General features: G+C 32.4%; 1 protein-coding gene across 2 annotated transcripts; it reads right to left on the bottom strand.

Annotated features, from left to right (window-relative positions):
• LOC123203900 (vesicle-associated protein 2-1-like) lies at positions 1 to 5,924 on the bottom strand. 2 transcript variants are annotated; one of them, XM_044620372.1, is made up of 8 exons: positions 5,656 to 5,924; positions 5,339 to 5,486; positions 4,366 to 4,436; positions 4,182 to 4,263; positions 3,721 to 3,836; positions 3,501 to 3,632; positions 1,005 to 1,073; positions 1 to 341 (listed from the first exon to the last, which is right to left on the bottom strand). In XM_044620372.1, exons 2-8 carry the CDS (start codon positions 5,397 to 5,399, stop codon positions 204 to 206), a joined length of 669 nt encoding a protein of 222 aa, XP_044476307.1. In that variant the 5' UTR covers positions 5,400 to 5,486; positions 5,656 to 5,924; the 3' UTR covers positions 1 to 203. The 2 variants fall into 2 exon arrangements, with proteins under 2 accessions (XP_044476307.1, XP_044476306.1); XM_044620371.1 differs by having other exon boundaries at positions 5,339 to 5,467; positions 5,656 to 5,919.
• Positions 5,925 to 13,693: the final 7,769 nt, after the last annotated feature.

The raw sequence follows: 13,693 nt of genomic DNA, 5'->3' as shown, positions 1-13,693 counted from the left end.
TAACAGGAAGAAAAACTATTCACCAAGTTTCAAGTTAAAAGAGTAACATATAAATTGAATAAAACGTATTTAGGAAAACAAACAGATCAAGACACAATTTGACAAAGATCCAAAATACAAAGGAAGCAGGCCACAAGAATAAAAATTATACAATGAAATAGATTAACATTTGATCCTGTGATCATTACTTGCGTTGCGTCCACTCATTCTGCGTTGGGGGTGGGGGGTGAAGACAATAAAAGGTTCAACAAAACGCCAACCATTATTCCAATCACTCCAACAAAACCAGCAAACATCAAAGAGAAACCAGGATTACTTTTCGGTCGTCTCTTCAACAAGTCCTGAAAGAGGAAAGCAAAACATCTATAACTATTAATTCTGTACGTGTTCCAAAATTTATGACTCAAAACAATTTATCTATACACAACAATTATTTATGTTTGTGAATGACATCTACCCTCCTTTTTTGTAATAATGATAACAACTATAAGTTAGAATTCAGCTGAACATGGCTTTTCAACAATCAATATTATGGACGCTGGAATGAATGTACAAAAGGAGAACTGATTGTCAAAGTATTTGTAAAATCTTCTGAAAGTTGCCAGATCAATCATCCAATAGTGACTTCAAAGATATATCTCATAAGAATCATCAACTGGGAATCCAAATCCTCCTTTTCTAGTTGCCAAATATATATATTTCACTAAATATTGGCTTCGCTCAAGAGTAACATTTTGTGGGTTTTTTTTTTCATTTAAATATTGAAACATGATGAAAATTACGAGGGAGCTTACAATTGCAAGCCTAAGTTGAGTTTGTATGGTTGATACATGACACTAAGATTCACTTCAAAGAGGGGGTGATTATATATGCATGTAGGGATTTCCCACAAGAAACCAACTTGTTTTGCAGGACTTTTGGCAATTGAACAATCAATAGAATTTTATCAACTATAAAAGTACTACAAAATACAATACCATAATTTATCAAAAAGGAGCACATACCAGATCCTGTTGTAGTTGCTGTGTTTGCCCAAAAGCAGCATCTCTTTCTTCCTTCAGGCGCTGTAAAGTCTAAATCCACATAAACCAATAGAAAAAAAAAAAAGGAAAAGAATAAGATTTGACTTTGACAAAAATTTTAAAATTAAAAAATGGAGCAAAAGAAGAACTTTGACATATTAACAATCCAGACAGAGTGTTACAGATAATATAATAACTAAAAATTGGCACCAGTTAGTTAAAAGCAAGTTCACAGCAAATATTTAGGGAATTGTGTTAGCCTCCCTAAGGTTCAACTAAAATACAAACTACAGGGTGTTCAAAACCGGTTTACTGAACTGATTCCATGTTTTTTTAAACCAAACTGTGAATTCAGTTAACTCAATATGTCGAAACAAAACTGAACCGGTTTGAGGTTGACCTGGTTTTGAACCAAATTTTAAAATTAAAATGAAAGATAAGCATAGCCATAAAAAAAGTAATATTATTTGGCCTTAGGTTAATCCCAATACTAAAAATGATAGCGGTAATCAACCCAAAAATACCCAAATACCAGCCATAACAACTGGCCCAATCGACTTCTTGACCAGTTCAGGCCTCATCGCACCCATTGACGCCACACCAACTCCACTCTTGGCTGCTCCATCTTCATTTTTGTTATGATGGCATCCATTCACACACTAGTTTAGAGTATTCACAAACTGATAGGATCCCAATCAATTTTCAACCAAAGCAAAGAAAAACACAATCAAATGAAGAAAACAAAAGCTATTTTTGTTGATTTCAGGATTAACAGCGGATAAACAGATAATTCAAGGAGTCTAGACCTCCCAATTCCAGCCATTCAAGGACTTACAAGCCTAACTTCAACCCAAAAGCTGCCCAAAACCCACAACAATATTTTCCCCCTTTTCCCTCACTACTGCTGCCCCTTTATTTTTCTCATATCCTAAAATTCTATCCTAATTCATACTCTATCAAAATCCATAAATCCCTGCAACTAATTTATTTATAATTTAATCTTCAATTATTCAAATATTATCCTAGTCTTTAATTACTAATTCAATTCCATTATTTTCATTTTTATCCTAATCCTAATGTTATTCACTCCTTTGAGAAACACTTTGTTCTCAAAGTGTTTTAAATATATAGATTGTCCAAAAGATATTATCCCTTTTTCGCTTCCCCTTATGCTTCTTCTTCCTCATCTTTTTTTTTCTTTTCTGACCATCTTCCCCTTGTCCAATCACTTCCCGGTGTCAATTCAGCTCCCTCCTCACCATACCTCGTTGACTCATCGTCACATGGTGATGGCTCACCTTCCAAAACCTCAACTGCGACTCTCCAATTTCAACATTTTTTTATGTCAATCTATCTCCCCACACCCATTCAATTGTCTTTCCACCTCCCCTCGACTTCCACCCAAGCAAATTTGACTTCCCTTTAGTCAATTTGCTCCATCAAAGCTTCCATCGCAACACTTCAGCAACAACCTATCATTGATCATCCTTTTTTGGTGACAATTTGTTGTCTCCCTTGACGGAATCAGATCAGAAACGCCAAATCTCACAGCTCTAATACCAACTTTGATAAGATTCTAGCCAATATTCAACAAAACACACAATCAAATGAAGGAAAAAAGCTATTTTTATCGATTTTGAAGATTAACGGCGGATAGACTAACAATTCAAGGAATTGGGGAACCAATTCCAACCATTCGAGGTGCTTGAAACCTCTCTTCAACACAAAGGCTGAAAAAAACCCAAAACAATACCCCACAACAACAATTTTCCCCCTTTTCCCTCATTGCTTCTTCTTTTATTCCTCTCATATCTTGAAATCCTATCCTAATTCAAACTCTATTAAAATCCATAATTCCCTAAGAATAATTTAATTATTATCATAATCTTTCATTTTTCAAATACTATCCTAATCTTCAATTACTAATTCAATTCCACTATTTCCATTATTATCCTAATTCCATTATTTAAATATTATTCTAATATTCAATAACTAATTTAATTCCATTATTTCCATTAATATGCTAATCCTAACACAATTCTATTCAACTTTAGTTTCCAACCAGCCCACAGCCCATCCATAGGACTGCTCTGAATGGATATACCATTCAAAATAGAACTTCCAGAACGTCCTAAAAATAATACAATTCATGCATAATAAATAGATGACCACAATATTTTGGCTTTTGATGATAACATGTAAACATGCTTAATTTTAGCACATGATTATCTAAGCAATACATTGGAAGAGTTTTTATTTCAGCAGATGATATATAAATCAAAACATATTGCAAAATGAAAGTTTCCAAATTTAACAAACTGTCAGTCAGAACAGCAAAAACATAAGCACTAATACAAGCATACATAAAAGGATGCATAAGCATGCAGACAAATGAACCAATGCACACACATACTGCCAAATCCCACAGTATCATTACAAGATTGAACCATAAAAACAGCAGAATTTCATTTAACTCACAGAGTTTGCATCAGAACTGTGCGTAGAGGTTCCTAAAACTTCATCTCCTAAGTTTCCTTGAGCTGCAGTAGCAGGAATATACACAACTCTAAGCTTGCACTCCTCTATTGTCTTTCCACTGTCCTTATTAAACTGAATGCAAAATCAAACCATTTACACAATATCAGTATAATTCAAATTAATAAAGAAACAAAACCATTCTATGTGTCAATATTCTTACAGTATCTGGAGGAAGCTCATCAACATCAATGTTTGGAATCACTATTACACTCTGCAAGAGAAATTTATCTTTGCATTGCATTTCTGGAGGAGCTTCACGTTGTGCTTGGAGGGTAACTACAAATCCAACAGGCAGTTAAAATCCAGAATTACATGTCAAAAACCAAAGGAACAAGTGGGAGAGCTTATAATATAACTGCAAACTAGTATAAGTCCCAGAGAACTGGTGTACAATCAGACAAAGCCGGCTAAGATATACCTTATGTTATAAACTAACTACATCTGAAATGTTGTTTCATAAAGTCCTATAATTGCAAAACTGCTATTTTGCTCTTGCATGCATCCATATCCACCTTAAAAGAATATTCAGCAGTTTATCCTATGGACATCCATTATTTGCAAAATATTCTTACTTAAAAGGTAAAGAAAGCTCCTATAAAGATGGAAAATAGCATGTAGCACCTCTGATAACACATGAACCCCAAGGCTGTATCACACCAGTGTTGGGTCGTACAAAGTACTTCTTAGGCGAAGTGGTTTTGACCTAGCGAAACGACAGCAAACTTCAGTGAAGATGGTTTAAATAACTTCGAGAAAGAATTCAGCGATAAAAATACAGAGACAAGAAATCGTATAGCATTAGTACCTTGAAAGCAACATGATGTTCAGTGTTGTTCATAACTTTAAGATCACAAAAGCTTTGTTTTTCTAGTTCAACTGCAACATGATTTTAACAGCATAAATATCAGAACAATACATAAGACAAAGAAAAGAATCATTATTACTTATACAAGAACACTAGAATTGTAAGGAAACTAAGACCTGCCTCACACTTTTGTTATTTAACGTTGACAATTTACTGATTTAGCACTTATGTGAGATCATAGGGTAGACATCTCACATTCTGCTCTTTATGCTCTTACAATTACTGGTAAAGGAATGGAATCTTAACAAACCAATATGAGTAAAAGCACTATGGAACACCTTAAGCAAGGAAAACTAATATTGGAAAGCGCAACAAATCCAAGGGATAGAAAAATCACCACCAGCATTTTTACTCATATACGACTCTTGAATCATCATAAGATTTATTTAATGAGTAAAATAACTACTAAAAATCGCCACTTCAGGTCTCAACTGGGAACCTTGACATTCTCACTCCAAAGAGGTTTGAATAACATAGCAGTTGGAAAATGCAAGATAACCAAAATCAAGAAACTGAATTTTCTAAGCAAGGGAAGCACAGCATTATTGAAAAAAGTGAAGATCAAGAATCTCATAGTCCAATTCTAAAAACATTACCAAATTTCAATTAGCATAACGCCTTATTTCATTTGTTCTAAAAATATGACATCTATAACTTTCATCATGCATCTACGCTCTACTTCCATCCCTCTATAAACTTTTCCACCTCAGCTACCCCAAAGAAAACCCATCAAACATCAAACTTCCTTATATTCATACAGATAGTCATAAGACTTCTACAAATTCTTGTTCCAGACGTCCTAATTTCAAAATCTTCAACTCACAACACAAACAACAAACTTGCCGGGGTAATTGCAATCACATACAAGTAAATAATCAGAAACACTGCGATAAAAGGGGGAAAAATAACGTACAAACAAACTTGAGCTCATCTGGATGAACAGAGATCAACTGATTACCACCACCGGCAGTCATGATTGGGTCCCACTTTCAGATCAATAAAATTTTGTCGTCCCTCGACAATCACTCAATCAATTTACAATCTGCCACACAACAAAATCGCTCAACAAAACAAACAAGCAAAACCCTAAGTCAACCAAAATTTTAATCTCCTAATTCATAGAAAAATAAAAAATAATAAATTAATAGAATTATGAATGCCAAACAAAATTCTAAGATAAATCAAAGAGAGGGGAAAAAAAAAAAGGAAAAGAGAAACAAGGAAACTAACATGTGGTGAAACAGAAGTTTCTCGGTTCAAACAAACCGTAGTAGTGGAGTGGTCCGATGATTCGGCACAAAAATCGTGTCTTCTCTTTCTTTCAGGTTGTCCTGAGGAGATTGAAACTCGGTATCTCCTGCGGTGATTCTTTTCGCTCAGTGACTCTAGGGGTAAATGGTGGTAGTAGCGAATGAGACGGAGAGAAACAGAAGCAGCTTACACGTGTCGTACAAATAGGAAAGTGAAGCCCGGTTCAAAAGTAGCAGACTGGAAGTAGGACCTAGCGGCAGGGGCACATGGCGATGTGTGTAAAGTTTAGGTCCAACGTGTCTCTGTTTAGATTAGGTGTTACTCATGATCACGAAATATACCAAGGGATGGAATATTTCCTACGTCATTTATCCCAAGTAACAAGTTAATAACAATGATTTTCTTATTAATAAATTATTAGAATTTATAATATTATATTTAACGAAAGAAAATTATATTTACAGAATTACGTGTACTCTTAAAATTTAATAATAAATGAATTATTATTTAATTAATTAAACCCTAAAAAGATTAATGTTATTACTCTCCCTTCGACCTCTCTTCACTTTGTTGCCCGTAGAGGTAGCAGCAACCATTTTGTGGTTTTTTTCTATATTTGGTTATCCGTATAGAATTACATCACACTTCTGATTGGTGATCATAACGAGATGCTGCTCTGTGGGTTACCAAAAGCAAAACCATACTCTCTTCTCTTGTGTCAACTTGTCCCTCTCAATCAGCTTACGAGGGAAGCTTTCTAACATTCAAATCTTGGTGTTGTCTTTTTCGTCGGTTACACCCGCACACAATGTATAGATATACCACCTAAGATTACGGTTTTGTCTCATCCCTCTACTAACCATTGTCTGTTTCTTAGATCTGAATACAAAAGTCAAGGCTCGCCCGGATTTGGTAAAGAATGTTGCCGTCCCTTACGAATTCCCCCACCAATCCAAACTATTGTTGATTAAGTGTTTGTGATTAATTTAGCATAAACCACAGGAGTACTCACCTTAAAAACTATTGTTAGTAACCTAATTCTCTTTCTGATTATGCACATCTAATCATCTAAGCTTAAAATTTTCTTTTATATTAAGACAAGGAAACACAGATACTATAATATCTTAGGATCAGGGAAACTTTGTTTAAGGCAAAACCATTAGAGGTCTTATTTGAAAATGGAGAGTCTAGGAAGCTTGTCGCTTCTATAGAGCAGCCTTTCCCTCCTGACTTTCCAGTGGGTGACTACTTTTATCTCTTTTATTTTTGTATCCTAACTGCATTCAGTGGTTGAACCATGATTTATGTTAAGAGACGCCTCCGTATAAGAGTAGATATAAATTGAATTGAGTTCAAATATCCTTTAGTTTGAGTTTAGTTTGAATTTGATTCAAATTTATCAAGTTAATATTAATAATTGCTCAAGTTCGATATGAATAAATAGGGGTGTGCATAATTTGATTCAAATCGTAAAACCAGATTGAACCGTTTGAAAATTACGGTTTGGTTTGATTTAGATTATAAAACGGTTTAGTTTGGGTTGAAAAATTTTTAAAAAACGGTTCACGGTTTGGGTTACGGTTTGAACGGTTTTCAAACCAAACCAAACTGTAAACCGTATATATATATATATATATATATATATATATATATATATATATATATATATATATATATATATAACACGATAATCTATAAATAAGCAGCCAACAACAATATATAAATGTTACTGCACTTTTAGTTTTTGTTTATGCGGTCTTTCATGTTACTGCACTTTTAGTTTTTCTGCTTGTGCAGGCTATACTTAGCTGGGCATTTGTTGGATGCATGCATGCAGATTATATGATTAGGGCATTTGGAGCCAGGAAAAGGCTACCATTTCCCTGATAGGTGTGTTACAAATTAGCTTTAAAGTGTTTTATGTTATTTCTGTTTATTTGTTTCTTTACTTTCTATGTGGAGATTCTTGTATCCTTTCTAAATGTGTTCATAGTTATGTTATCCGGAAGTGGTGCTACTTGTATATGCAAGTTTTTTTTTTGGAAAATTAAAAAGTTTTTTTTTTTCGTGGCCATATGTTGAATGTGCTTTGTTTTAGGTTTGTGTTTATGATGCTATTACTATAAATTAAACATGCTATGTTTATGATAGTATTTTTATAATTTTATTAAATTTTATATATGGAAGACATCGATGATAATTTTTCACTAATTATGTCTTTTAATCATGGTTATTTTCATTTATTTTTTCTTGAATTTGAAAATTTGAAAGTAAATACTTTTTATTCGGTTTGAACCGTAAACTGAACTGCACCAAACCGTATATTTTCAGTTTGGTTTGGTTTGAAATTTTTTCAAACTGTTTTTTTCAAATTGGATTGAAAAATATTGTAAACAGCACCAAACCGGACCGTGCACACCACTATGAATAAAAAATGATTCAATTCAATTCAACTTTAGTTTAATTCAAATTTATAGTTCATAGGCAAAACAATGTTATTTTACCCAAATAATAGACAAAACATGAACCCAAGTTTAACTGAGTCAGGAATTCAAATCATTTATTCGAGTAATAAATTCGAGTCAAATCAAGTCACAAATTTGCATAATCGATTCGAGTTATGAATTCTAATCAAATTTGAGTCAAATCGAGCTAAACATCTCATAGCTCAAATTTGACTCAATAGTAAAAAACGAGTCAAATTTTTCGATTTAAATTCAAATTAAAAAAATTTAAACCAAACTAAGTCAAACTGATTGGTTTTGATCAAACTTTATAACAATGACTCCATCATTGTTTATCAATCAAGTAGTGACAACTTAAAAAATAAAAAGCATCAACTAGAAATAATATAAAAAAATATAAAGAGAGACAAAAAAAAAAAAAAAAAAACCACAAGGACTTAACCACTAACTTAAAAATAATATAATCAAAAGTGATTTTATCAATCATAATCCATGAAAAATATTGATTAAATTTCACGAATAAGTAGTTGATTTTTAGGTTTTATAACTCTAAATCTAATTATTAAATCAAAACTTAATCGTTTAAATTAAAGATTCACATGTCTCACAATATATTGATAAAAAAATCAAGTTAAAATAGTATATTTGAATATAAGTTATTTAGTTTAACACCATTTTTCAAAAGATTAAACTATGTCTCTTTGGAAGCAAAATCGTGAGGTATGGTTGCCGAAATCAAGTTGAAGACATAGAAGAAGAAATCTAGTTTTTGGAATTAGCTTTCTTGATTTCAATTGACATGAGCTTTGGGTTTTTATACAAATGTGGTGTTTGGTTGATAGTCTAATCAATTATAAACTATGTTTAGAGTTTCATTTTACATTAAAATAAGTATACCTCTTAATTCTAATTTTAGATCCATTTGAAGGTGGACCTAGTAAGATATCTTTACATTTATTTGTTCAAACATGTTTGCAATCAGGGGAGGCTCAAATAACCTATCTTCTTTTCTTTTTTTTTTCTTATTTAAGGTGAACCTAATTAAATTTTTTTTAATATTTTCTAAAATAAGTATGGTTCGGGCCTACCTTAAAAGCCATACGTCTGACCCTGACTGCAATAACAATCGCTGGATTGTTTATCAGATGACTTCCTCATCGTTCTTTTCCTTTTGAGCTTCCAATTTAAATAGAATATAGAAGAAATATAGAAACAAAAGGCCCCCAACTTCAAAGAAGCTCAATTTACATGTACAGAGACATAATTCTTTGCAAGATAATGAATTAGCTTAAGAAAATAGAATAGCACAATCACAGTGAAAGTAAAGTGCCTACCACGATAATTATAGGATGTTAGCATGCTGAGGTTAAGAGAGGGAAATGAGAAGAGAAGGTGTACAATGTTAGCAAGGTAACGACACATACATTTGAAAACTTGGTGCTACGCATGTGGGAGATACTACTCGTGTGTTGAGGATGAATGAGATTGAGACTTTCGATAGTCTTGTGTATGAGGAGCAGTCGGTAAGTGTTCTGAAGACAAGCTAATTCCATTAGTGAAAATCCTCTGGAGAATCCAAAAAGTTGTAGAAGCGATTTAGAAAGTCAAACAAGATATAAGAGAACACTGTCCTTGATTATTTTGAGGACAAAAATTCCAAATAAAGAGGGATGAAATGTAAGACCCATAGTATGCATTGAGTTCATTTTGTTATTACATGAATTATATTAGATTTTGATAGATAAAAAAATGACAAAGAATTGAAAGATTTGAAATTTTGGTCTGATGAACGTTTATGTATAAAATGTGCATGCACATTCATAAATGTGTCATCTAGACAAAATGGATATCGTGTCACATCAAAAATTTTCAAAGGATGAAATCTGGCAGACTAAAAGACTACTAGTGGTTTTTGTCTATATTTTGGGAATAACCTGGCGCAGTGGAACTCTAGAAAACAGAAGGTGGTGGCTTTGTCAACCACGGAGGCTTGGTATGGAGCCTTAAGTCAAGTAGCAACTGAAGTAGTGCGGATGAATAGTTTATTGACATAAGTAATGGTTACTTGTTTGAATAAGGCTATTTGTGTGGTGTGATAATCAGGGAGCTGGTCTATTGGCTTCAAATTCAATGTTGCATAGCAGGACAAAACATATTAGAGAATAGGTGGCAGTCATTGTGTTGTCAGTGTAGCATGTTCCTACTGAATGTCAAACTGCAAATATATTTACTAGGCCACTATCAACAGCTAGGTTTGAAATGTTGAGGAATAGACTAGGGGTGATTGTGAGAAATTCAAGGGGAGATACAAGTACAAATCAGTTAGAGAGATGATTTTTTTTTTCTAAAAGTTACCAATATTTTTTTTCTTTCTTCAGGGAGGTAGTAGATAATTTGCCAGTAATTTTTTCAGAATTAGAATGCTCATGTGTTCCCTATGATATGACTAATACATATGTTGATTGAAGATGTTGTTGTGCAGTATATGATCTCTGAGCAAAGAATGTGTAACAGTTAGGATGTATTAATAGAGATGGTATAGTTCTAATATTGTTGGGGTGTTGTTGATGAAGGCAATATACATGATAGCATAAAATGTTGTGCTAGGCAGAAATCAGTCATTATTTTCTTTGGTGTTTTTTTTTCTGCATAGCTGAGTTTGTCAACAGACTGATACTGGTACTGAATACTTTGTGTGAGATTACATACTAGTGTCATAAAATGAATGAATTGTTGTTACAGGAGTATAATTTGCCCTTGTGAATATGTGTTGATAATCATTCTTCAAGTCAAGCAAAAAACCTACAGTTTGTGCTTGAGGGAGGATGTGAAGAATGATACGTTTTTGTTTGTTGGTGACAGATGACAGAATGGAATGGCGTTAGCGGAGGCCGTTAGTGACAAGCTCAACACGGAGCGTTTTGTTTTGAACAAAAATCAAGAAACAATGGTGTCGTTTTCCTGCGTATTGATTTTTTAATAAGTAATATTATGTGTATCTATTTTGAGTATATAAATATATACACGTTTATATATATTATTATATGATTAAGTATTATTTTATCTTTAATTTAAAATCACTTAATCATGAGGTGACACATATTAGTATATATATATTTGTATACTTAAAGTGGGTATACATAATTTTATTGTTTTTAAATTACAATCAAAATTTGATAAGCAATCAAATCATAGATTCATTTCTCATTCATTAATACCATGTATGTATTTCATGAAAAAGAATCAATTATATTATTAAATACAAGAATACAATATAATTGGGAGAGATTTGAGTACACCTTGAAGTACTTTTAAAGACAAGTAAATAAATCCTTGGCCGAAGATATCAAGCAAAGAAACTCCTCAAATTTTATTCCCTCTCTCAAATAAGTTACATCCTCTCCATTTTATAGAGGAGAGCAAGGGTTCAGATTTCATTGGATTTTAAATCCGCCCAACATAATAATTTTAACTTTAACTAAAATATAAAAGATAACAATAGAAAGATATACTTGGTTGACTAGCCAACGTATACGACATACAACACTGAAGTCTATTTGTCTCCCACGTGTTTTATAAACATACTAAGAATCTAATTATTTTATCCAAATGAAAGAGTTTTGATAATATCTTGACTCTGTAGTGTCGGCATCTTCTCGACCTTCCATTTGTGATCCACATCTTTGGTACGCGTTCTGTGTCCACATGTTGATCATTTTTAGGTTGATCAAATCTCCTTCATTCTTGGGCTTAAACAAAATTGGATATATTTATCAAGTCCATGAAGTTTCCAAAATATTCTTATAAAGCCTTTTCATCCTTACTTTGGGTTTCGACCTCATGTGCTGAAACTATTAGAAGAATATCTTTTGTGTCTTCTATCAAGGCCTGCTTTGAAAGGTTAGCAAGATTGAACCATCCGCTATGTTTTGCAATCTGGCCTTATTTTCCTTGAATAAAGTCTTCTAAATTTTTGTATACTTATTCGGTAATACAACAATGATTCCTTTGTCGATATAGATAGTAGAGTCCTTTACAAGATCATTCAATTTGGTGTGAACCTACATAATTTTTACAATATGCATTTTAGTTCAATACTAGTCTTTTTTGTCAAGTCTCTTCTAGATTTCATGTAATCCATATGATCCCATAGAAGCATTGTGTTAGACCATTGTAAAATTCCATGGTTCTCCTACAATAAATTCTCATATTTATATAGGTTGAATATCATCTATCTCTTGCAATGAAGAAGTTATCATGCAAGTGAATGTGTGAATCCCTTTATTCAGTACACAGAGCGCTTGCTTTATGAAATCTGGTATTTTTGGGTCTATCATTACTTCTTGTACTTTGATTTCCATTACACCTATTCGTCCCACAATACCATTTCTTAAAAAGTTTTTATGGAACATGTAATTCTATAACTCCATTTGTATAGACAGATAATCCTAAGAGAAAATCTCTTAAATCTTCTTTTTTTCTAAATGAGCTATTAAATCCTTCAAAGTTATTATTTTGGATTTGGCATCTCAAACATGGATTTTCATCCATTAATTTTAACTTTTGAAGTATTTGATTATGAAGAATATAATGTCCATAAAATTCTTCTTCTTTGTAGTATATTTTATCAATCTTAAGCCATGTAAGTCTCCTTGCAAGTTTTTGCATCAATCAATCGAACTCTATTTTACCTTTTCCTATCACCATTATGATTTGGCATTGAGCTTCTAGATCTTCCCATAATGTTCTACTGGCTTCTGTTAGCTTTAAGTATCCTAGAATTTTGAACTTTTCTACAATATTCGGAGTTTCTTGTTTGTTCTTTCTAATATCCTACTTTTAGCAATTTCTTGCTTTTTGGCAATATTGTTAGTAATTGCCTGCTTTCCTCTAATTTCCTTAGAGTTCTTTCTTCTACTTGTTTCACCAATTTTGAAGTTCATCTTAATAGATTTTCCTGTATCAGAGTTTATAGGTTGATTATCAACCTACAATACTTGTTTATGCTTCACCACGTTAGTTGTGTTTGCCTTTTGATATTTTAGACTTCTCCTTTCAAAAATATCCATATCTAGTGATTGTTGTGACTTGGAATAAATGAGTTCTTGTGTTTTTACAAGTTTTTTCCTATTTGGAAACAATTTTCTCTTGTAATACAGTAATAATTTGTTTTATTACAATATCTAGATTTTTCATTGTTGGAATATCTTCTTTTTTTTTTTTTTGAGAAGAATGTTCCTGCTTTACAATCTTCTTGGATAAGCAGTTTCATCGCAAAAATACTTGCAATTTCCACTTAAAGCATGAAAAATGCTTTATAGTTTCCTTCTGTCCATTTTCCTATAATGGTCTTGACAAAAAGTCAGCGATAAAATTAGATTTACTAAATATGTATTCAATCTTTATGTTGTATTTTATAAACTAAATTTGTCATTTAATTAATCTAGTTTTATCATCTTTTAAAGACAGTTCATAAAAAACGTAAGATATTTAGAATTTGCCCTTAAAGTAAATTCTTGACTGATAATGAATAATTGAAATCTATCAATACA

Source organism: Mangifera indica, chromosome 20 (genome assembly GCF_011075055.1).
Source record: "Mangifera indica cultivar Alphonso chromosome 20, CATAS_Mindica_2.1, whole genome shotgun sequence".
Taxonomy (NCBI): Eukaryota; Viridiplantae; Streptophyta; class Magnoliopsida; order Sapindales; family Anacardiaceae; genus Mangifera; species Mangifera indica.
This window is presented reverse-complemented; position numbering and strand designations above follow the sequence as displayed.

What these genes read in the sequence shown, in the direction of transcription:
- LOC123203900 (XM_044620372.1), bottom strand. Translation starts at nt 5,399, where the DNA reads ATGACTGCCGGTGGTGGTAATCAGTTGATCTCTGTTCATCCAGATGAG. An exon ending in AACATCATGTTGCTTTCAAG is followed by an intron (nt 4,264 to 4,365) that starts GTACTAATGCTA and finishes TCGTTTCGCTAG; the next exon opens with GTCAAAACCACTTCGCCTAA. An exon ending in ATGAGCTTCCTCCAGATACT is followed by an intron (nt 3,633 to 3,720) that starts GTAAGAATATTG and finishes TTTTGCATTCAG; the next exon opens with TTTAATAAGGACAGTGGAAA.